The sequence below is a fragment of the Sceloporus occidentalis genome, unplaced genomic scaffold, assembly GCF_023333645.1.
Source record: "Sceloporus occidentalis isolate IW3139 unplaced genomic scaffold, rSceOcc1.0.p SCAF_9, whole genome shotgun sequence".
Taxonomy (NCBI): domain Eukaryota; kingdom Metazoa; phylum Chordata; class Lepidosauria; order Squamata; family Phrynosomatidae; genus Sceloporus; species Sceloporus occidentalis.
Window position 1 is genome coordinate 39,228,838 of NW_028316989.1, and position 23,764 is coordinate 39,252,601.

Below are 23,764 nucleotides of genomic sequence, written 5' to 3' on the forward strand. Positions count from 1 at the left end.
TTATTAACTTACTATCCCATTTCTACTCCTTTTCTTGCTGTTAGTAGACATTGTGTTACTTTAAGTGTATACAATTTTATTTAACTAAAAGAAGTGGGTTAACTTTTCTCAGGCCCTATTGACCATCTGTTCACGACTACTATTTCCCCTCAGAGGTGGAGAACAAAACTTCCTATTGTTATCAATAGCAAATTTCTGCACATTGGGACTAATAGCAGCCATGTGGGACCCTTTTAAAAAAGAAATGAGGTCCCTAATAGAATAAAAAACCAGCAGATTTAGAAAAGTTATTTTTGGCCTACTTGTTCCCAAATCCCTTTGACAGCATGGCCGTTACACCCCTCCTGCAGTTTGAAAAAGTTATACCTCCCAAATGGCATACTTTTTGAACAATAGGAAATTAGAAACACAAAATAACTGCAGGTGATATATTTAGTATTGTACTTATGCTTGCACCAAGTCAGTGGTTAGCAGTTGTTGTTTTCTACAAGGGTCATAGCTACCAACAGCTATTACTCAAGATAAAGTGTTGCTCAAGACAGTGCATCATGCCTTTCATTATGTACCCATCTATGACTTTCCTCTCACACCAAGAGTTCAGATTTGTTTTAGTTGCTTTTATTCTAGTTAAGTGCTGTACAGAAGACCCTATAAAAAAAAGTTCCCCTCATATCAGACATGTCTAGTGTTTACTGTACAAGACCAGCCTATGTCCAACTCATTCAGGCTGAGTAAGTTTGTGTGGTATGGGCTCCAGTGCCAGAATTAGATATCTACAAATTGGCATAGAGTACTTAAAAATCCAGATACTCCAAACAAAACCAAAAAAGGAACAGAAGTTGTATAGTTAAATTAAGCTTCCTATTTTGAAATAGTCACTGTAGTCTAGCTGTATTCAGCTCTCATCATGAAGACGGACACCACTTCCACAAGTTCTCACGGCAGACATGGAGCATGTCCCAAGCACTGTGGTAATTAATGAAAACAGAATAGATCACCTGCAGAATAAAAGGAAAATCAGGAATGTAAAGAAAGCAAGTTCACATAATTGACCATCCTACAGAGGCCTAGCTGTCCTATAGTAGCAATTAATCAGCTATCTCAGTGAATCATTATCCAAGAATTTTACCAAGTTTGGATACTCTAGTCTGAGAAGCAGCTCTTTTGCAATTATTCTTGCTTAGTAAATAGTTCACATTATGCTGATCATTCTGCATTTCTCACGCTTCCATTTTCTATTTGCAAGGCAGCTTACAGTAGAACTATGTTTTGTAAGGGACTGTACATGTATAGAACACATGAAAGATCCCTAAATAGAAAGCTCTTGAGTGAGAGTTTTCTAAACATTTTTCCCCTGCCAGGTTTGAACAAGGCTACTTGCTAGATTAGCATTTTTCCTGTTGAGATGGCCATTATTTAGCAATCAAAGTTCCTCCTCAATTGAGTATCAAAGCCTACACAAACCAAAATGTAGATGAGATTTCCTGTGACAAGTATCACTATTTCAGAATGTAAACAGTGCTGTTTCAGCCTAAAGGCCTTCAAAGTGTTACAGCTACCAAGATTAAATGGTTACACCAGAAGCAAGGAACAGCAAGACACACTAAGCTCAATTGAAAGAACATGTGCTTCGAATGTTAAGAGTTCCCAGGTTTGATTTGTGGCATCAGTAAATAGGGCTAGAAAAAGATTTTGCATATATTCTTGAAGAGCTGCTGTCAGTCTAGTCTATACAGAGCAGTATACAGTAGTAGCATAAGGTAGCTTTGCATGCTCCTAAGGTATGAAGCAGTGCAGTAAGAAGTAGCTCAGTCAAAGTAAGCACTGAAGAATAGTGAGGAATGGGCATTTTGAAAGGGAAAATAAAAATAATAGACAATCCTCTAACCTGTAGCCAGGGTGCACCTCCCTTCAGGTTTTGTAATAGCATATCACTATGGGGAACAGTCCACTATATGATCCATTTGGATACATTGAATATAAGAGGAAATATAATATGAGAGGAATATAAGAGGAACGACTTCAGAAAGAATTCTCCATCTTATAAAGATGGGATCAACAGAATGAAAGAAGTTCATGTCTTTGAAGGAGTTCCTATCAGGAGAGCCACTATTCTCTCAATTTCCTCCCAGAACATACTGAGATATCAAGAAGCAAGCTTGCAGCTTTACCTTCTGGCTATATTTTACCACGTTAAACTCTAACCTCCACATCACATGGACGCCCTCACTAGAATATATCTTCTCTGCCATGCCCAGTACTTACTCCATCTTGACATCCAAGCAGTTCACTGTATCTTTGTCCACATAACGGCAGAAGAGAAATAAGAGGTTGGTAGGGAGGTGAAGTGGCTCCACCATTGAGGCCTTAGGCACTTGAGAGAGCTCCCTAGCGACAAGGAGCACTGTATTTACCCTAGAAAAAAGAGCAGAGGTGCAACTGTAAGGGGCCTGCTGGATACTGGGCCACATTTGTGCAGGAATGTTTTGCTCATACATGCTAACTCACCATTTTTTAAAATCTCCATTGTGGGGCTTCAAGGGCATACCAGAAGACAGGCATCTCTCACCATGGCTGAGCAGTAGGTATAGAAATGAGATGGCAAACTTAGGGGAGGGGAAAAAAAGTCAGGAAATATTAGTAGGGGAACAGCAGCATCCAAATCCAATTCACCCAACAGGTGGTGACTGAATTTTACTGACACATATTCCCTTATCTCCCCTCCCATCCCAATTAGATTCTCTTCTATGCCACAAATCCAAATATCCCCTGGAAGACACTTTGAATTCTTGCCTTCTACACACCTTGTTGCCAAATACCATTGCAAGAGACTGCTTGACCGACTCTGGATGCATTCTAGTGAGATCCTGCAGAACGTCAATCAGCTCCGTGAAGGTCAACTGCTCAATGACAACACTGAGGGGACTGTAGAGAATGGGCAGGGTCTGCTAAGTCCACAGCACATGAAAGATGGTTAAGGGATAAATATTATTAGATCAATATCACCTGGCTTTCAGTCATGAGAAATTACTACATCATCCCCCCCACCACTTCATAACCATGGAGGAAACTGGAGACTAAAAAATGTCAATAACAGAGCCCCTGAACACTTCAGGTGCAAGTGTCTATTTTAATCCTATCATTCTCATCTGATTTTGAAAAAATAAAGTGGGAGGCCTGGAGGGGGAGAAAGAGGCATGGGTGAGAGTTCAAGACTCTATATAAAACACTCTTGATCTAAGGGATGGGCCTCTAGGTATTATTAGGTTGCATCTCCATCATCTTTGGCACTGGCTATGCTGGTCAGAGCTCATGGGATTTGGAGTCCAATAGCAATAGCAAGTACATTTCTATACAGCTTATCAGTGCCCTTAAGCACTCCCTAAGCGGTTTACAAAGTGTAAGTTAAATGCCCCCAACAAGCTGAGTACTCATTTTAGCGACGTCGTCCCCATCTTCAAAAAGGGGGAAAAGGAGGATCCCAACAATTATTGTCCATCAATACCAGGAAAGATTCTAGAGCAAATCATTAAACAGAGAGTCTGTGAACATCTAGAAGGCAATTCCATAATCACAAAAAGGCAACATGGGTTTCAGAGAAACAACTCATGCCAGACAAATCTTATCTCTTTCTTTGATAAAATTACCATCTTGGTAGATGAATGGAATGCTGTGGATATAGGATATCTTGATTTCAGTAAGGCCTTTAACAAGGTTTCCCATGATATTATTGCAAACAAGCTAGTGAAATGTGGGCTAGACAAAGTAACTGTTACATGGATTTGTAATTGGTTGACTGGCCAAACCCAAAGAGTGCTCAACAACGGCTCCTTTTCATCCTGGAGAGAAGTGACCAGTGGGGCCTCTTTCTTCTCTGAGCCTTGCCCCATTCACACTATCTCTTCCACTGAGCTGCAGCCTTTTAAAGGAATGTAGGCAAACACCAATAGCCCCTTTCTGCCAAAAGGTAGATGTTGGGGAGCAGTGCTGTTACCCCTCCCTTTTAGGGTGCAACCCCTAATGATGCCCCAGTGAAAATGTATGCCTGGAAGAATAGATAGGTAAGAAAGTCTCAGAAGACAGAGGGACAGAATAAGTTTTCCAGTAGGCTGAAGGTTTTACTGCCTTGCCCTTCCCCATGAATAATAGGGTAATTAAAAAACTGCAGACTAAAATTGTGAAAGAAAATTTAAGTAATTGTGGAAATATTCTCCAATCTACATAGGCTACAGGAGCCTGCTCCCCAACTCCCAAGACTCGGAACTTGATTTCATTATGGAAACATCATTCTGGACTGATGGTGCTATTTGGTCTTTTGTGGTTAGTTTAAAAAGTGGTGAAATACAAAGGAGAAAATACCTCATCCAGCATATCCTTCTTAATAAGAAAAGGTAAGTGCTGTGCAACTGCAACAAGGACTTGCTTGGCCTGCTCCTGCGACAGGTGTGGCAGCAGACGAGCTACCAATCTCTTCCCTTTTCCCACTAGCAGAATCTGCAGGAACTCATCTTTTGCTTCCCTGAAAGAAAAGCTCAGCTGGTCTATACACATCTTGGTGTCAAAGCAATTTAGGTATGTAGAAGGGAAAGAGAATCAAAGATTTGGAGCATAACAGGCCCAAGGTTACACTTTAATATACAAATGGGAATCATGCAGCCCTCTAGATATTGTTGGAATGCTGTTCCCAGCTTTCCTCACCCACTATTCACTATTCTGGATAAGGCTGCTGGATTGTATGTTGCAAATGAAGGGTTTCTTGATTCCTATCCATGCAGTAGTAACTGCTTCCTGGATCTATTACTGGAATGTCAGAGAATGAAGCATCTTCTGGCTCTCTTCCTCTATAACTGGGGTAGGCCACTGTGGTCCTCCAGACGCTTTTGGCTATCTTAGCTAGAGCAAAGGGAACTGGTACAAATATCTGAGGGGCCAATGATGCTTACCCCTTCAAGATTTAGTTCCAAGGAGTAGATTCTGTCAGTAGCCTGACAACCTAGGAAGCAGGTAGCCTTACAGAAAGAACAGTCCCAGCACATATGAAGCCACAGCTTTGCAATCATTTCTCCCCCATTCCATTTACTTTCACTGCCATAAACATTCACTGGACTCACTCTTCGCTGCTGTGCTCTTCAATTCTCAGAGTTTGATATATGCGCCCCACCTCATGCGCAAATTTCTCACAGAAATGGGAGTGTTGCTCCTCAGGTGCCAGATCTAGTTTCCGCCGAGTATCCTCCATAGCCAGTAGCTGCAGGTACATCTGTTTCATAACCACACATATAAGGTTTGTGAGACTTCAGTCTATCATGTTTGTGAACAATCTTACTGCCTTCCCACATGTTCCTCTTATTGTTTACCCAGTTATCTTCCATCCCCATTACAGGACTGAGGGGAGAGAGAATGTAGTAATTTATCTCTAGTTCCTAAACCATGAACTCTGTAGCACAGATCCAGTATACTCCACAGTGGTTGAATATATCACTAAGCAAAGTGCTACCCTGCCCTTAATATATTTTATTATTAAGCTAAGGGCCTAATAAGTGAAAATAATTTGAGTGGTGTGGAGAATCCTCTAGATAAGTGAAGAAAAACACTGGACTCTAATGTGGGTGCCACACCTGAGGTAATAAGATTTTATGGAGTGAGGAGGATTGCAAAAAATCTTGAATGAAAAAAAATCTGAATACGTTTTTCTATGTATCAACCACATTACTGATGACAATACTCAATATTAGTACTTGACAGCCAAGCTAGAATTATCTTCATGCTACAAAGCCCTTATTTTTCTTGATTAGCTGGTTGGTGCGTGTTAAAAACATGTTGCATCTATCCTTATTAGCTAGAAAAGCAACTACACTCTCAATGACTCACCTTCTCAATCTGATACAGCACATGCAATCGTTGATTCCCTACAGCCTTCAAATATAACGGGGAAGATAAATGTTAATTTCACAATCAGTAGAGATATCAGCACCAGTTTAGCACCCCTGGATATTATGTTATTGCTCACAAGGCTCAGTTGTTTAGACATATGAAATATGGTAGGAATTAAAATTCCACTGTCCAGTTAACACTGAGGCAGATAACAGCTTCAAGATGCAAACCTTAATAAAATATACTGTTCACCCCATAGCAGTCCCAATTATTCACTATACAATGGTATCAGCTGAGGTTTGGTCTGAGGACCCCCTGTGGATCATAAAATCCTTGGATGCTCAATTCCCGTTATATACAACAGCATAATAAAATAGTGTCCTTCATCTAAAATGGCAAAATCAAGATTTGTTTTTGGGATTTAATAGAAAATATTTTCAAGTTGTGGATGGCTGGATCTGTACATATAGAGGGTCAGAATATATATGAAGACAGTCTCATAACCCTGTTTCTTAGTAAACTTTGGGAAAAGCAAACACACATACCTGCTCCAGTGAAATGTGGTGTACAGCATCAATAGCCCTCCGGGGACTGTAGCACGTAGACACTGCCACTTGGCCTAAAGAGCCTGGAATCCGCACCACTGGAAGAAATAGTCATTGTCAGAATGCATCCCATATTTCCATCTCTGGGGAAGAGCCCCCTTCCTGCAAGACACTTACCAGATTCATATGTCTCCACTTTCTGGATATATGGTGTGACAAGTTTGGGCACCTCAGGTCTGGACCCTCCAAAAAGCCCTTTCTCTGCTTGCTTATGCTCCAGCTTGTGATAATACTCCTGGAGACAGGATGGGACAGTTAACTGCTAAAGGCAGGGCAAGCAAAACTGTTACTGCTCTATTTGTAGCCTGGTCTGCATGGCTCCAAACCAGACACTACTGTACTATGAGGCTATCTTCAACAGCTGCCAAATAGCAGTTATTTATGTCCAGACACTGGCCAAGATATACCTTATACGAGACTCCATTATTAGTTTTCTTGGACAAACTGAAGATCCTAAGAGAAGTGCTAACAAAGAGTATCAGCCCCAAACTATCACCCTGCTATACTGTGCCAAATCCCCTCCCTGATTTTTCTAAGATTTCAAAGGAATCTTTGCTTTTCCCATGTGTGTGTGTGTGTGTGTGCGCGCGCGTGCACGTGCGTGCCTCAAGTCGCCTGTTGATTTATGGCAACCCCATGAATTTCATAGAGTTTTCTTAGACAAGGACTGCTCAGAGGTGATTTTGCCAGTTCTTTCTGAAATATGGCTTGCAGCACCCTAGTATGCCTTGGTAGTCTTCCAGCCAAGTGCTAACCAGGGCTGACAACTGCTTAGACTCCAAGGTCAGACAGTATGTAGTGCCTTTAGGCCCTTCTCTTTTTCCTGTACCCACCTGGTAATAGTAGTCATCCCGTTGGGGGTTTTCACTCTGCAACTGCAACATTTGCACCTTTACCACCCAGTCTTTTTCCACTGCAGTCATGAGTGACGCATAGGGATCTTTATCCAGAGGCTGTGACTCTATACGTTGCATTCTTTGAGATAAAAGTAGCAACACTCTGTAAGGAATATATCCAACTCTTCCTCTACAGTCCAAGACAGCAGCCATACACAAGGCTGCAAATGGGGGGCAGAGATACATATTCATTTTTGTATAACTTAAATGTCTTCAACAATGATTTTCCTTTTATCTGTTGATAATGATACTAATATCTGAAACTCTTCAAAAGAAGATCTTTTGTGACTTCATTACTAGAGTAACACATTTCTGTATGATTGCAAGCTGGTGAGACAATTAAAGAGAATTTAAGAAATGGGAAAGAAAGAACTGAACAATTAAAGAGCATTCACTACACCTATAACCTAGTGGATAATGAGTGCAGCGTTATCAGAAATCCTAAGACATAAAGGTACCAGCATAAGAAAACAAAGTAAAAGGGTTTAATACTGGAACTCCATTCACAGATAGAAAAGTTACTTAGGGTGCTACAAATCTAACTTCATTCTGTGGGAGAGTAGAAAGAGTACTGTTAGGAAGAGAAGACATGAAAAAATATCCCTGAGAGTCACAATGTGAAATCACAATGAGATCGGAAGAGACAAACAAGTGTGGGTCACTCACTCTGGGTCACTCAAACTTTCAGGCACTTTTGATTCTTTAGTGCTAAGCATTGTTGTACTTTTACCAAGTAACAGTACAGTAATTCAATACCATCAACAGCTAAGAAGATGTACCAGTCTAGACTGTTTTTTCAGCTCTTAAAATAAAGTTGATGCTTTACCATATAGCAATTATGTGGAACAAAGTGGCCAAACCACAATTATTTAAGTTTCCTAGCCATGAGATAGCTCTCGATTGTCTCTGTCTTCCATTTGCCCCTCTACTAACCTTTTTTGCCCTCGTTGTCTTTGAGTCAGGATCCGCTGATGTAGAGGGTGCAGCTGTGTCATGGCACTGGGTAAACTGTGAACACAAAAGAAAATAAGATAAAGCAGTCAGACCAAACTCTTATGCTTTCAAAAAAAAAGAGGCTGAGCAAATAACACAGGAATGGAGGGGCGAGTAGGCATACTGAACATAAATATGTACCAGCAGGTAGACCCCCAGTGCTCCTTACACTATTCATGTTGCAAATATAAGTTCAATCAGAAACTTCAGCATTTGTTTTTGTTTAAAAAAAAGGCCATCAGGCAACTGATCAATACTGTCAGTCAGAATGAAATCTAAATTCAGATCAGGAAAATAGTTATGCAGAAAAGGTTGTTGCATACTTGGGACCCGTGGAGAAACAAGCAAGATACATTTAATAATACATAGACATATACTGGATTTGCCCAGAATACTAGACTAGCTAGGCCTTTGGACTGATCCAGCATGGCTATCTGTATGCAGAAACTCTGTGCAAAAGGAAAAACAGAAGAATAGCATTGTACCAAAAAAAAAAAAAAAAAAAAAAAGTTTAGGCTGTGCACCAGCAGAACCAGGAATTCTAGAGGAAGCCTTGGAGCGACTATGCAGAGTACTGCCAGTGGTGATATATTTGGCATTGGCATATGCCATAGAAAATCCAGGGGTAAACCAAGACACTTCTACTGTATAATGAAATCTTCAAACTAGCTAAAAAATGGACTAGTCAAACTCTAATCCAGAATGTTAGCTGGTTGCTTTCAGAACAGAACTGTCATAATCTCTCATTTATAGGCTACACTGGCTAGAACTGATCGGAGTTGTACAAAAATATATATAGGACCTGGACTGCATACCTCTGCTCTAATCCTATCCACTATACTGCAGTCAGAGATGGAATCAATGGATTTGCCATTTTAAGTCTACATTCCCATTTTCTCAACAAGGTGCATCTCCAGTCACTGTCTAAGGCAAGCTGATCCTACCCATCCCTTCTGTACCTGAACTTCTGTTGGCTGCCAGTTGATGGACTGAAGGATGGAACATCAGGTATGTGAGTCAGAGACCAGGTTGGGCTATTGATATTTGAAAAGAAGGGTCTAAATGGAGGTGGAGAAGCATAACCCGATGTCTAAAGAAAGAGAGAAAAAGAAAAAAGAGGTAATCTATTCATAATCCTCAAACATTGAATTTTTAATCAGACTAGGAATGGATCAGAGTGATGCTTCACTGAAGCAGGGTCTAATGGTTCAAAAGGCAACTGTAATACATCACTGTGACACACCCACAAGACTGAATCTAGCCGCCTGAGGGCACTCTAACCTTCAATTGCCAATTTTCTGTGTGTATTCTGATGAAAGAAATGAAACAGGAATTATCATACTTGATATGACCAAAAACCAAACAATCCCATCCCATCAAAGCATTATTTGTCTAGATTTCAGTCAATTTAAACCTTGTCATACTTTTAAGGCCAGATGTTTAGATACTTCATTACATCCCTGAAGAAAGTTGTAGATCAGTAGTGGGAATTATATAGCCCTCCAGGTATTGCTGAAATGCAACTCCCTTACAACCTGCCTATGCTTTGAGATCTGCTGGGGAGGCCCTTCTCTCTTTGTCCCACCACCTTCACAGGTACATCTGGTGAGAACAGGGGCCTTCTAAGTGGCTGCCACCCAACTCTGGAACTTCACAGAGATGTTAAACTGGCACCCTCCTTATTTTCTTTTCACAGACAAGTAAAGACTTTTCCTGTTTAGACAGGCATTTGATGACTGAATTTATAAAGCCCATGTCTCCTAAGGTCCATGTCGCCTAAACAAAGTTCTGGATCTTGTTAATTGTTATACGGGGGTGGGGTGTGTGTGTGCATGTTCACTGGTGGATATTGTAATCTGTTTTTTATTGTTTACTCTCTTTTTAACTTTCGTATTTTATGATTTATAAGCTATTATTTTTAAAAAATTTGTCATAAGCCGATTTGACTCCTGAATGGGGACAAGGCGGGATAAAGATAAATATAACAACCACACCTTTCTGGTTTTTTCACCATTAGCTATCCAGGCTAGAGCTGATGGGAGTTGTAGTTCAACAACATCTGCAAAGCTGCACAATTTTCACCTCCTTGCAGATTCTGCCATGCAAAATAAAACTCAAATCTGAAACAGATCATGTGGCCAGTGGCCATGGTGGCTGGGTTCGGGGAGTTATAATTAAAAAATTAAGTTTTCCAAGCTCTGATATGAAATTTTAACCCTACTGCTAAAGAAGAAGTTTCCTTCTCTACGCAAAACTTTACTGTCCTCCCAATCCGTTTTTCATATCTTCTCCATGTCACAGCCTTTGAAAACTCAGCAGCTAATTGCCTGGTACGTGTTAACAGCAAATGTTGTTTGTCAGCACTAAATCATTCTGTGTAAAGAATGATAAAACCTCAGACATCCAGCAAATTAAATGCCTCCACTGATATCTTGATATTATCATTGTATACCTGTAAATTGTTTCCGACGTACACCGATGCAAAGATGAAGCTTTAAGTGTTGTCAACCCCATTTTGATGTTCCTTAATGTGGTTTGAGCCAAAGAAACATTGAAAGATGGGCAACGTGGAAAGGATTTTGGCTAAACCAGGGGTTGGGGACATTTGGCCCTCCAGATTTTTTTATGGATTTACAGTGGCCATCAGCCCCATCCAACAGGATCAAAGAGAAGAGATCGTGGAAACTATTGCCCAAAATATCTGGGACTGTAAGACTTGGGCTAGGGAATCATTTACCTTATTATCTGGATGAAAACACTGATTATACACATGTAATTTGGATACCATTTTATTTTAAGAGGGGATCAAGTCCAAAGACATCTAAACTTAAAAAGAGAAAAGAAAAGAGAGAGAGAGAGAGAGATCAGAAGGACCATTCTGAGAAAGCAGATGAGTAAATGACACATTACCTGATTCAGACCAAATGCACGACGTGTTCTGCGGGGTGGTGTGAAAGGGTAAGGTGATCTTACAGAGCCTGGTATCATGGGAGATTGCTGCGAGGAAGAAGAGATGAGTAGCAGAAATAATAGAAACAGAGGCATCCACACCAAAGTACCCATGTCCACCAGGGCCCACCCAAGACATTTTGATGTCTAAGGCAAAGGAAAAATGAGACCTTCTTCCATATAAAGAAGTCAGTTCCATTGGCAGCTGGATTTTGCTTCAACTCTGTCATTGGAGTAGTTTCAGAATAGTTTCCTCTACCATATCCTATAGCAACATACTCTTTTATTGGGTTCAGGACAGACTTTGGAGCATATATAAATCTGTCCTCCAACAGAAGGCGAATGGTTTGAGGGGCCCTTGCTCTTTGACATTTGCTGCCTCTAGTAGTGCCAGCCCCAGAGTGCATACTGCAATCATTTGACAGACTAAGTCTACAACTGTTCCTCCAAAGCGAGTAGACTGAAACAACTTCCTTATTATCAGGGGGAAGGGAAGGGAGCAATTAATAAGTAGTTTTGTGTATCACAGAGTGAAGACAGATCTAGAGCTTAAGAAACAATGAAGTCTACAGAATGTTACCTGTCGCATGAAACGTTGAGAAGAAGGCTTGACAGTTCTTCCACGTAAGACTGAACGCTCGAGACCAGAGGAATCTGGATAGCTTGACTGTACTGGTGAGGCCAGAAAATCTAGATCAACATGGGACATGGATGCCCTCTCCATTGCCTGAGATGAACAACAGTAAATATTTACATGATTTTATTCACAATGTTAAAATGTATTGTAACTTCTAGTAATTTTGGCAAATGTTTAAAGTACATTCTGTTTATGCTCTGATGCTAGTCTATACTCCATCAGCTTCTCAAGTCAAATTTAAGCAATGCCAATTTTGATCAAGAGAGCATCTTAGCTTTTGTCAATCTAGAGTAACAACTTGACAGAGAAGACTCGAATGTTTGAAATAGCTTCAAGTACATCTGAACACACCCAAGTTATGTGAAAATTAGTCCTGACTGGATCTGTGGTCAAGTCAGGATACAGAGGTGAATTACTATCTAAGGGCAGACAAATTGTCCTTACCTCCATCATAGAAAGTGATGGGACTCTTCTCAGAGTAGGACTCCACATACCGGATTTTGAAGCTGTCTGAAAGGGATCCATGTGAAGTGAAGGATGTGAAAAGCAAAGTAAAAACAAGAAACAGGTTACAGTAAACAAGAAAAGCTAAATGCTTCTAATTCCAATTTCAGCAAAATGGGAAGATTGCAGTAGAATGTGCCCTTGGCCCATTCCAAAGTTATTTTCTTCAGTTTGCTTCATGAAACTGAGTAGCCAGAAAATGGTTGCAGATGTAATGTGTGTTGCCACCATATTTCAGAGAAAGGTACGGGAAACTGGCCAGCAAGAGGCAGGACACAAGTAGTAAGCAGTTACCCTTTTTAAAATGTCAGTTTCCCCTGGAGTACACATGTTTTCAAGGCACACAGCTATCAAGAAAACTGTAATGCAAATAAATACAACAACTTTCAGTGGAACCTAATCCAGTTAAAATATATTAGCCAACAATGTGTAATGAAGAACACAGCATAAATGTTCTGGAGGCAGAACTATGTTACATTTCTCTTCTGAATCCTCCCCCTCAAGACTTTCCACCCACAGCTATTCAGTGGCTGGTGGAAAGTGGCAGGGGGAAGGGATTACAGAAGTGGCTGGCTATGTCCCCATAGCCAGGCATAAGACTGATGATCTCATCTGCTGAGATGCAAAATAAAACAGTTAGTCTTAAAGGTGCCACCAGACCTTTCCTCTCTCCTATTCATATTGAAACAGACTAGCATGATTACTACTAAGCTGAATTTCAATTAATTTGTAGTAAGCCACTTCAATCAAGTTTAAGCTCTTGTTTTTCACTAGGAAGAGGCCCTCGAGTCTCTTTCACAGCAGTCTGTTCTTGGAATAATGTTTGAATGCTCATAGAATCATAGCGTTTGAAGAGACCACAATGGACATCCAGTCCAACACTCGACCAGTAGTTGTTGTTGTGTGCCTCCAAATAATTTCCAATATATGGTGCCCCTGATGTAACCTAACAAGGGGGTTTTCTTGGCAATATTTGTTCAGAGGGGGTAGCCTTTGCTTGTGTGCCCAAGGTCACACAGTAGGGTTCCATGGCTGAAAAGGGATTCAAATTCTGGTCTCCAGAGCCACAGTCCAACATTCAAACCACTATACAGTTGGTCCTCCTTATCCACAGATTTATTTTTCCACGGATTCAAGCACCTACGGCTTGAAAATATTCCATAAAAGTATAAATTCCAAATAGAAAACCTTGAATTTCCATTTTATATAAGAGACACCATTTTACTATGCCATTGTATTTAATGAGACTTGAGCATCCACAGATTTTTTTTATCCACGAAAGGTCCTGAAACCAAACCCAACAGATAAAAAGGGCCCACTGTACTACGCTGACTCTACAACACTTGAATACATGTAAAAAAATAAGATACTATACAACAAGTTCTTTCAGAGAGTGTGTTTTCTTCTTTCATCACGCTTTCTGTTAAACTTTTGGCCAATATCCCAACTGAAGACAATGTCTTAAAAAAGAAACAGCATTTGTTTATATTCATTTCAGGTTGTTCATTCAAGAGTGGAACTTCCTTTGAGTACTTTTATGAAATGTTATGGAATTCTTTGAATGCCTTTGTTTCTGTCACTTTTCTGCCTCTTTTGTGGCAGGAGGAGGTCTGCATTTTTTTTGTTCCTTCATACTCTCTCTGAACCATTAGAAAAAGCAATATGCAGATATGCAACTTGTGACTAGAAGAGTATCATTTTATGCACCACCTTCACCTGACAAGCCAGTGAGCTTCCAACAAAAGGTATCATCAATATATATACTGGAGTCTGCATCTCCTTTGAGTAACAACAACTCTTTTGCTTTGCACACTGCTGCACCAATGGCATGGGAGCTCCCCAACCAAAAACCTTTCCAAAAATTGAATATTCCTTCCATAACCATAACTTTCCTTATTTTTCATGTTGATATAAAATATGTCAGAAAAGAGGAAGAGGGGGAGTAGCAGTCTTACCAAGTAATCAGTAGGATAATCTTCAAGACTGTCTGCCATTCTACTGTCAAGGACAGACGAATCCTCTCTCTGCAAAGAGAACCCAAAAATAGCATAAAAGAAAATAGATTTGTTTAGTTCTTTATTGCACTTATACCACCTTTCTCCCAAAAAATGAAATACAAGGCAGATTACAATAGCTTAAAAAAAGATCCAACTAAAACATTAAAAACATGTTTAATACAGCTAAAACACTAAAAATGCATAAAACATATTAACAGTTTCAATATGTTGTTGTTTTGTTATCCTGCTTTTCCCCAAAACAATACAATTAAAAACTTACAAAAGAGAGCATTATAATAATAATAATAATAATAATAATAATAAATTTTTATTTATATACCACCCTGTGGCGAACCAATCCGGGCGGTTTACAGCATTAAAATAACATACAGCATAAAAACAATTTATTTCCCTCCCCCATTAAAATCGGATTAAAATTATTACAGTATTAAAACAAATACAAGCACTTAAAAACACTTTAAAAGTACAGTCCTCCCTCTGTTCTTGTGGTCTTTGGACTCGGGTCCCTTGCTTATGTGTGAGGGACAGACGGAGGGAGAATGAATAGGGGGCGCGCCCGCAGCACACGCTTGTGTGCCCGTGCCTATATTCAAAACTTCGTTTTCGCGAGGGGATCCAAAACAGATCCCCTGAGAAAAAGGAGGGGTGACTGCATACACGTAGAAAGAGAGAGAAAGAGAAAACATACCACTTCACACACTGCAACTCCATAGTTAAAATTCAAAAGCCTGCCTAAATAAACATGTCTTCACCTACCAGCGGAAAGGCTGGAGAAAAGCAGCCAACCAGACCTTTTGCGGAAGGGAGTTCCACTGCCTGGGAGCAGCCGCCAAGAAGGCTCTCTCCTCACTAATTGCACCTGCAAGGGTGGTGGGACTGCAAGAAAGCCTGGCCCAGTAGATCTCAATGCATACCCTGGTTTATAAAAGGAGATATGGTCTTTCAGATAGTCAGATCCAAGCCATGTAGGGCTTTAAAACTCAAACGAGCACTGCCAATGCAGCTATTTCAACAGGCAGAGTACATGATCCCAACACTCAGCCCAGGTCATCAGCTTGATGAAGTATTTTAAGCCTGTTGAAATTTCCAGTTTTCAAAGGCAGCTCCACATAGACCATATTACAGTAGTTCAAATGGGATGCAATCAAGACATGTGTCATCATGGCCAGATCTGACTTTTCAAGGGACTAGCGCAGCTGTCACATGACTTTTGGTGCATGGTACACGACAAATGCATTCCCAGTCAGAGCCAAGACCTGGACACTCAGACTCAAATCTGAATTCAGGAGCACACCCAGCTGTGAACCTGAGATTTTAGGGGAGGTGTAACCCCAGCCATCACAGGCTGAACCCCTATTCCCTGATATGCCTTCCAGGAACACCTCTATCTTGTCTGGATTAAGCTTCAATTTGTTTGCCCCCATCCAGCCCATTATTGACAGTGAAGTCAAGTGGTTTAGTGAAGGAACAGTCTCCTTGGAGTCAGATGGAAAGGAGAGATAAAGTTGTGCATCATCAACATACTGATGACACTGAACCTCAAAACTCTGGATGACCTCCTCTAGTGGTTTCATGTAAATACTAAACAGCATGGGAACAGAACCAAGCCATGATTAAAAATGTAAAATATTAGCCAGGATGTCAAACAGGCATTCCCCAACACCACCCCCTAGGAAAGACCAAAGCCACTGTAATATAGTGCCCCCATCCCAGAGAGGCAACCCAAAAGCTGCTGAGAGGTCTAGCAGAATCAAATGGGACATACAGTTGGCCCTCCTTATCCACAGATTTTTTTATCCATAGATTGAAGCATCCACAGTCTGAAAATATTCAAAAAAAGTATAAATTACAAATAGCAAACCTTGATTTTCTATTTTATATAAGGGGCACCATTTTACTATGCCATTGTATTTAATGGGACTTGAGCATCCACTGATTTTGTTATCCACGGGAAGTCCAGGAACCAAATCCCAGCGGATAACAAAGACCAACTGTACTCACACCTCTCTGTGTAGGTCATCTACCAAGGAGACCAAAGCTGTCTCCCTTCCATAACAAGGCATGAAACCAGATTGAAAGGGATCTAAATAATTCATTTTATTCAGAAATGCCTGGAACTGGGAGGCCACCAAATCCTCCAACACTTTGTCCAAAAAGAAGATATTGGAGACTGGCCAATAGTTCTCCAGTACAGCAGGGTCCAAGGAGGATTTTTTTCCAATAATGGCCTCACCACAGCCTCTTTTTCCCACAAGATGGAAACTAGTCTTGCTGTAGTGAGGCATTCATTTTTTCCACCCAATCCACCAAGCCACCTCAAGCTGCTTTCAACAAACAGAAGGGACACTGGTTCAGTGTGCAGATGGTGACATTTACCTCCCAAGGACCTTGTCTACATCCTCAGGTTGCACAAACTGAAACTTATCCAATAATTAGGGACCAAAGTTACATACATCGGATCTGTATCAACTACTACAACATCCCAGTCAGAGTGGATCTGGGCAATATTATCTGTAAAGTACTGTGCAAACTCCTCACAACAGGCTGCCAAATGGTTTATATAATGCTCTTGTAGGGCAGAATGTAAAAGGCTCCTGACCACTTAGGACAGCTCCTCTGGATGACACTGTGTGGATGCAATGGTGGCAGTCAAAAAGGATTACTTCACGGCCATCACCGCCATACCATAGGCATCCCAATGAGCTCTAGCCTATGTTTGGTCAGACTCACCTTGAGTTTTCTGACACTGTCATTCTAGTCTCTGTCCCACTCTGTTTCATCGCCGCCAGCTGTTTCATCACCTAATGAACCAGAGTGCCCACTTGGCTCCATTCTATGAGAGGGAATGCTTAGGGGCAATCATGTCCACTGCACTGGTCAGTTCCCTGTTCCAGAGATCAGCCAGGGCTTCAACAGGTTCAGCTGCCAAGGCAACAAGAAACTCCCCAAAAGCAGTCAGGAACCCATCCAGATCCATAAGCCTCCAGGGGTGGACCCTATCCCTTTAAAGGCTCCAAGTTCCAGTGAGTCTAAACCCCACCAGGGAGTAATCTGTCCATGATAATGAAACTGTACAAAGTTTCTCTACCCCCAGCATCATCCCACCCAGAACAGAACACCAGGTCCAGAGTGTGTCCTGCAGCATGGATGATACTAGATACTACTTGGGACAGACCCATGGTTGTCATAGAGGACATGAAGGCTTGAGCTGTTCCTGACAGAGAGGTCTCAAGATGAATGAATTAGCTGAGGGACTCCAAAACCACGACCAACTGAAGCCAGCTCAGGAAGGGATACTATTGAGTAGCAGGATGGGTGGTACAACAACAGAATCCCTATTCTGTCCCAGCCACCCACATTTAAGTACCGTACACACATTTATACCCAGCATTGCATGGATGCAAACATTCCACTGAGGCATGAAGTAAGGACCTGAAGTAGAAATTATTATGCCCAAAGACCTTCTTTTCAGTTTTAAAAAAGAGAATACAGTTGGCCATCCACATTTGGAACTTTGACTTTTGCAGATTTGATTATTTGTGGTTTTGATTAATATGTTCTCTCTAGGAATCTCTAGGTTCTCCAGTCCAACTTTGCCAGACATTGACCATAGAGCTGCGCTGGGAGAACCTAGAATTTCCTAGAGGAAAACACTTTTCTAGGCATTTGTAGGTCCTCCAGCATGATTCTATGACCACTGAGTTGCACTGAAGGACCTGGCGATTCCTAGAGAAGTGTTCATCTCAGGTAAAAAGAACAGTGCTTTGGTTTTGGTTTTTTGAGGTTTTACCACATTCACAAGTGTCCTTCACTCCTAACCCCAGTGCATTTGGAGGGACCACTGTATTACCATTTGTAATATTAAACTACAAAGCAAATCTAGATATATGGGTTTTTGTTTTGTTTTGTTTGTTGCTCGAGGTCTTGAGGTCAGGAGAAAGCCAATTTAAATGTGACTTCCAATTCCCAAATCCTGAAATACTTAATATTTTGCATCAAGATGAACCAAATGAGTCACACATGTAAATCTTCCTTCTCCCTATAATTAATTCTAACCAGAGGAGAAGGTACTCCACAGAACAGAATTCTAGACTCCCTAGGTATGGGAAGAATTACTCAGCTGTTAAGCCAGACACAAATATTTTTATTTCCCTGCTTGTCATACCTCAATCCAAATGAGCAATAAATGAATTAGAAAAGCTATAAATTAGAAAAGTACTTCCTAAAAATTTATTAACACATCTGAGATTCAAGGTAATTGCAATAGTGGAGGGCTGTATACCAGTCCATTCCAAATGGTCTTATTGTCAGAACTGCAACAACACTGAACACTGAAAAGTCAAGAATGCCTCACAAGTGGCAGCAGTAATAGAGTTAGATAGTTTGAATGACCCAAAGTGTCCTTTCTTATGGCCTATCTATCCTGATCCCTCTGTTATGTCTTTTCACCTCTTCTCTTCCTGCCAGTTCTCTTAGTTCTTACCTAGAACGAAAGCTAGATTAAATCAGCATCCTAATTAACTTTCTTACTTTAGAATCGAGTTTAGTTTGCTTCACCGCCAGTGTCTTTGTACCTTAATCAGGATCTAACCACTGCATGCGCTCTATCATTACCTACAGTCATTTAGAAAGGGTATAAAATAAATTCCTGCACACAAACCACAACAGCCATTAACACAATTATTTTCTGGAGCAAACCATCCCAATTTTCTCCATCAAAAGCTCCATTCTAAATGTGTCCTCAAATACCTTGACAGATCTCACATGTTCCTTATCACAGATAAAGCCCATACTTCTCCTTCTGCTTTTAATTTTTTTGAACCCTACCTATTTCCTACATCTGGGCTAGGAAAACAGGATCAATATAGGAGACAGCACAAACCTGATTAAGAAGATTTGTAGGACATACCTGACCTTGCACTATACCATACCTCTAATGTAGACTGGCCACGCACAGCTCTCATGACCGCTGGGTCTCCCAGGTCATTTCGTTCTTCTGTTTCTTCACTTATATGATCCTCTTCCTGCTCAGCCATGGCTGCTTCCTCTTCCTCCATGGCATCACAGGCAAGCTGCGGCTCAGTGTGAGGACTTCCATTATCTGCCACATCTTCTACCATTAGCTCTGTATCTGTAGCTTTAGTTTTCTCCTCTTCCACAGCTTTGGACTGCTCTTCACCAGCAGCTGATACCATCACCTCCTCAAGTTCACCCATAGGAGCCTGCTCTGGATCTATAACCAGGACTTTTGCCCCATTCTCTTCTATGTAAGCTTTTGAGAGAGAAAAACAACATTCCAGATCAGTGGCAGAACACAGGGATCTAGAAAGACACAGTGGCCCTATACAGACAGGCCAAAATAAAGCTGCTTCGGGTCACTTTGGAGGTATGCTGTTTACATGATGCATGCGTCCTAAGAGTCCGGAAGCTGCACCAAAGCTGTGCACCAGTCATTAGGACTGGATCATGACTTTGGTGCGGCTTCCGGGCTCTTAGTACGCATGCATTATTTAAACAGCATACCTCCAAAGTGACCCGAAGCAGCTTTATTCTGGCCTGTCTGTATGGGGCCAGTATTAATTCCACTGTGGCACAACCCCAAATGCAAGAAGTTCTCACATAGCTAAATCCCAAACTGGTTGTATTCGCACATAACTAAGCCAAATTATGGTTTGTTGTGCTCCGGCTTGTTGTAATGCCTGAACCCATCCTCACAAACAAACCATGGTTTATTAAACAGCCACAGACCGAAGCCACTGTTTATTATTTTTGGTTTACAAACTCTGCCTTCTTGTTATATCTGAATCAAGAACAGAAGCTTGTTTCCCCAGCTCCCACCTGGAAAAAGAAATTGACAAAGAAACGGGACAGAAACAGTCCTAAAATGGAAAATGAAGCTCCTCTAGTTGGTATGGTCTATCAGAGAGATAATCTGTAGCTAAAGGAATAAGCTATAGTTAACACAAACCATGGTTTAGCACAATATGTGAATATAGCAGTGGGGGGGGGAGACAACTTGATGCAACTGTTTTATTGTTAGCCAACATTTTGATAAAAGAAATATCACACGATACCTCTTTAAACCATTTTTTTTACCTGATGAGGTGAATGTCAAGTTAATATAAAGATCAATTTCATCCTCTTCAGCTGTTTTGTCAACCACAGGTTCTTCATCCATCATAAAGAAATCCTCCAGGATCTAGTTAGTGAAACAAGGAAACAGAATTCAACCTGCTGTTAACTTCCTCTAGGAAAGCAAGGAACCAAGTCAAAACCTCTTCCAAAGCAAATATGCAACACCCTATTCGGAAGCAATGTATGAAGGTCCTAACCTACCCATATTTTCCTAAAGTACCTGTCCTACAAAGGAGTGAGGCAATGGGGAAAACACAACTGGTTCAAGAATTTAATGTCTTCGTTTGATAGTTACAAAGGGCCAGTACAGAAAGGCCAAAATAAAGCCGCTTTGGGTCACTTTGGAGGTATGCTGTTTAAATGACACATGCATCTTAAGAGGCAAGAAGTGGCACAAAAGCTGCGCTGTGGTCCTTCGGATCGGAGCACGGCTTTGGCATGGCTTCTGGCCTCTTAGGATGCATGCATCATTGAAACAGCATACCTCCAAAGTTACCCAAAGCAGCTTAGACACTTTGAAATAACCACACTACCTTTCCCTCCATCCATTTTCCATTCTCTGCTCCTCTCCCAATTTCACCATTTAGATTTTAATCTGGTATTTGTAAAGTGCTTTATGAAAGAGCAGTTAAGTGGCATAATATTGGACTAACTTTTGGTGCGCAAGGGAACAAAACCAGGATCTGGGGAAAAGAGAAGAGAAAACTAGTGGTTTGAGCGATTGGTGAAAACTCTAGAGATTAGCATACAAACCCATTGGGTGACTTTGGGCGAGTCACACTCTCTCAGCCTCAGAGGATGGCAATGGCAAACCGAGTCTGAGCAAACTTACCAAGCAAACCCTATAATAATAGTTCGCCTTAGGGTCGCTCTAAATCAGAAACGACTTGAAACTGCAGAAACAATGGTTTGAGGCTGCTTTAACTGCCCTGGCTCAATGCTAGGGCATTCTGGGAACTGTAGTTTTGTGTGAGACATTGAGCCTTCTCTGTCAGAGAGCCCAATAAACTACAGTTCCCAGGATTCCCTAGCATTGCATTGAGCCAGGGCAGTATGCCTCTTAGAGATAGACCTTGCATCCACACTGGAGCCATAAAGTGCGGTTTGGCGCCGCTTTAACTGCCCTGGCTCAAGGCTATGGAATTCTGGGAAGTGTCGTTTGCTGCTGCCGCAGCAAACGACACTTCCCAGAATTCCATAGCCTTGAGCCAGAGCAGTTAAAGCGGCGCCAAACCGCACTTTATGGCTCCAGTGTGGAAGCATCCAAGGGCCTGCCCTCAGAAACGCCTCACAAAATGGCTTCCCTTCTCCTCTCTTACCATTTCCCTGGCTTCCACTTCGCCCCCTTCCGCCATTTTGCGCCGGCCTTCACCCTCTCCTTCTCCTTCTCTCCTCAGGCGACGTCTTCCTTCTTTCCTTCCTTCCTTCCCCGCCATTCTTTTGAAGCAGCCCCGGAGGGTGGGGCCTTCGCCCCTTGGCCTCATTTAAACAAATATCCCTATTAAAAGGCTTGCTTTTCATTACTATGGCCGTCAAAAAGTCCTTTGTTCTGTCAACTAAACCGAATTGCAGTCTTCCCTAGGGCCCTTAATTATGGGGTTACAGACTTGTTTTTAGGGCAGCCCTAACTAAGGAAGGGGAAGCTGCCATGGGGTTTTCACATGGAAATGTTAGTTCAGAGGGGTTTTTTCTTGTTTTGCTCCTCAAATGTAAGGAAACATAGGAAGATGGAGTAAAGTATACTTTATGTTTTGGTGGAAATAAGTTGAATGAAGGCGTAAATGTGGAATATTATGATGGAAAATGAATGTATAGATTTGATTTTAAATTTAATAAATATATATATATATGAGAGAGAGAAACTGTGATGTAGCAACTAACAAGGCCAATGCGATTCTAGGCTGCATCAATAGAAGTATAGTGTCTAGATCAAGGGAAGTAATAGTGCCACTCTATTCTGCTTTGGTCAGGCCTGACCTGGAATACTGTGTCTAGTTCTGGGCACCACAATTTAAAAAGGATGTGGAGAAACTGGAGCATGTCCAAAGAAGAACGACTAAAATGATGAAGGGTCTGGCAACCATACCCTATGAAGAACGACTCAGGGAGCTGGGGATGTTTAGCCTGGAGAAGAGAAGATTAAGAGGTGATATGATAGTCCTGTTTAAACACTTGAAGGGATGTCATATTGAGGAGGGAGCAAGCTTGTTTTCTGCTGCTCCAGAGAATAGGACCAGGAGCAATGGATAGTAGCTACAGGAAAAGAGATTCCAGCTCAACATTAGGAAGAACTTCCTAACAGTAAGGGCTGTTCGACAGTGGAACAAACTCCTTCCTCGGAGTGTAGCGGAGTCTCCTTCCTTAGAGGTCTTTAAACAGAGGCTGGATGGCCATCTGTCAATGGGGATGCTTTGATTTAGATTTCCTGCATGGCAGAAAGGGGTTGGACTGGATAATTTTTTGGACTCCAACTCCCAGAGTCCCAGACTATTGGCCAACATGGCTGAGGCTTCTGGGAGCTGAAGTCCAAAAAAAAAATCTCTTAAAGGACACAGTTTAGGGACCACTTACTGACTTCCATGGAAAGCCTCATTTCTGTGAAGCTCCCAAACTGTGCCTTTTAAGAGACTCTGGACTCTGGACTCCAAAATCCCTTAAAGGGCACAGTTTGAGAACCACTGGGATAGAGGCTATGGCTAATTCTGCATAAAGCTGAGCTAACAATAAGGCAAGTGAGTAGGTTGAGTGACCTCTTAAAAGCCTGTGAGGAAAGCTGTAGTGCTCTCACACTCATGCAGCCTATATTTGAAACTATTGTATTGCACTGATCCACCAATGGCCCCATAGTTTAAGGTCCATCACAACATTTCAGGGTTGATAAGGTTTATACTTTGGACTCTGAGATAGGCTTCACATTCCCTTATCCATCATGGGTCTGAAACACACTGCAGAAATGATCCAGTCTCAGAAAGCTTGAACTGCTCTGGCTCAGGGCAAGGGAATTAATAACAACAATAATAATTTTATTTCTTACCCGCCTCTCCTCATGGCTTGAAACAGGTTACAACATAGTGAAAACACAATCATTATAGAAAATACACATAAAGCTGCATCTGTACACAATATTTATATCACAACACATAGGGGCAATAG

The 23,764-nt window shown here is 41.4% G+C and overlaps 1 protein-coding gene across 5 annotated transcripts; it reads right to left on the reverse strand.

Annotated features, from left to right (window-relative positions):
* Nucleotides 1–203: 203 nt before the first annotated feature.
* On the reverse strand, nucleotides 204–22,382 carry LOC149307330 (protein PAT1 homolog 2-like). 5 transcript variants are annotated; one of them, XM_089537789.1, is made up of 19 exons: nucleotides 21,931–22,382; nucleotides 20,573–20,675; nucleotides 19,408–19,748; nucleotides 14,414–14,482; nucleotides 12,399–12,464; nucleotides 11,898–12,044; nucleotides 11,279–11,365; nucleotides 9,328–9,458; nucleotides 8,309–8,383; nucleotides 7,313–7,454; nucleotides 6,597–6,714; nucleotides 6,420–6,517; nucleotides 5,872–5,916; nucleotides 5,112–5,260; nucleotides 4,360–4,519; nucleotides 2,805–2,948; nucleotides 2,509–2,606; nucleotides 2,266–2,415; nucleotides 204–998 (listed from the first exon to the last, which is right to left on the reverse strand). In XM_089537789.1, the coding sequence occupies exons 1-19, from the start codon at nucleotides 22,093–22,095 to the stop codon at nucleotides 995–997; spliced, it is 2,292 nt and encodes a 763-aa protein (XP_089393915.1). In that variant the 5' UTR covers nucleotides 22,096–22,382; the 3' UTR covers nucleotides 204–994. The 5 variants fall into 5 exon arrangements, with proteins under 5 accessions (XP_089393915.1, XP_089393916.1, XP_089393919.1 ...); XM_089537790.1 differs by having other exon boundaries at nucleotides 2,805–2,945; nucleotides 21,931–22,381; XM_089537793.1 differs by lacking the exon at nucleotides 21,931–22,382 and adding an exon at nucleotides 21,444–21,637.
* Between the last annotated feature and the right edge of the window lie 1,382 nt (nucleotides 22,383–23,764).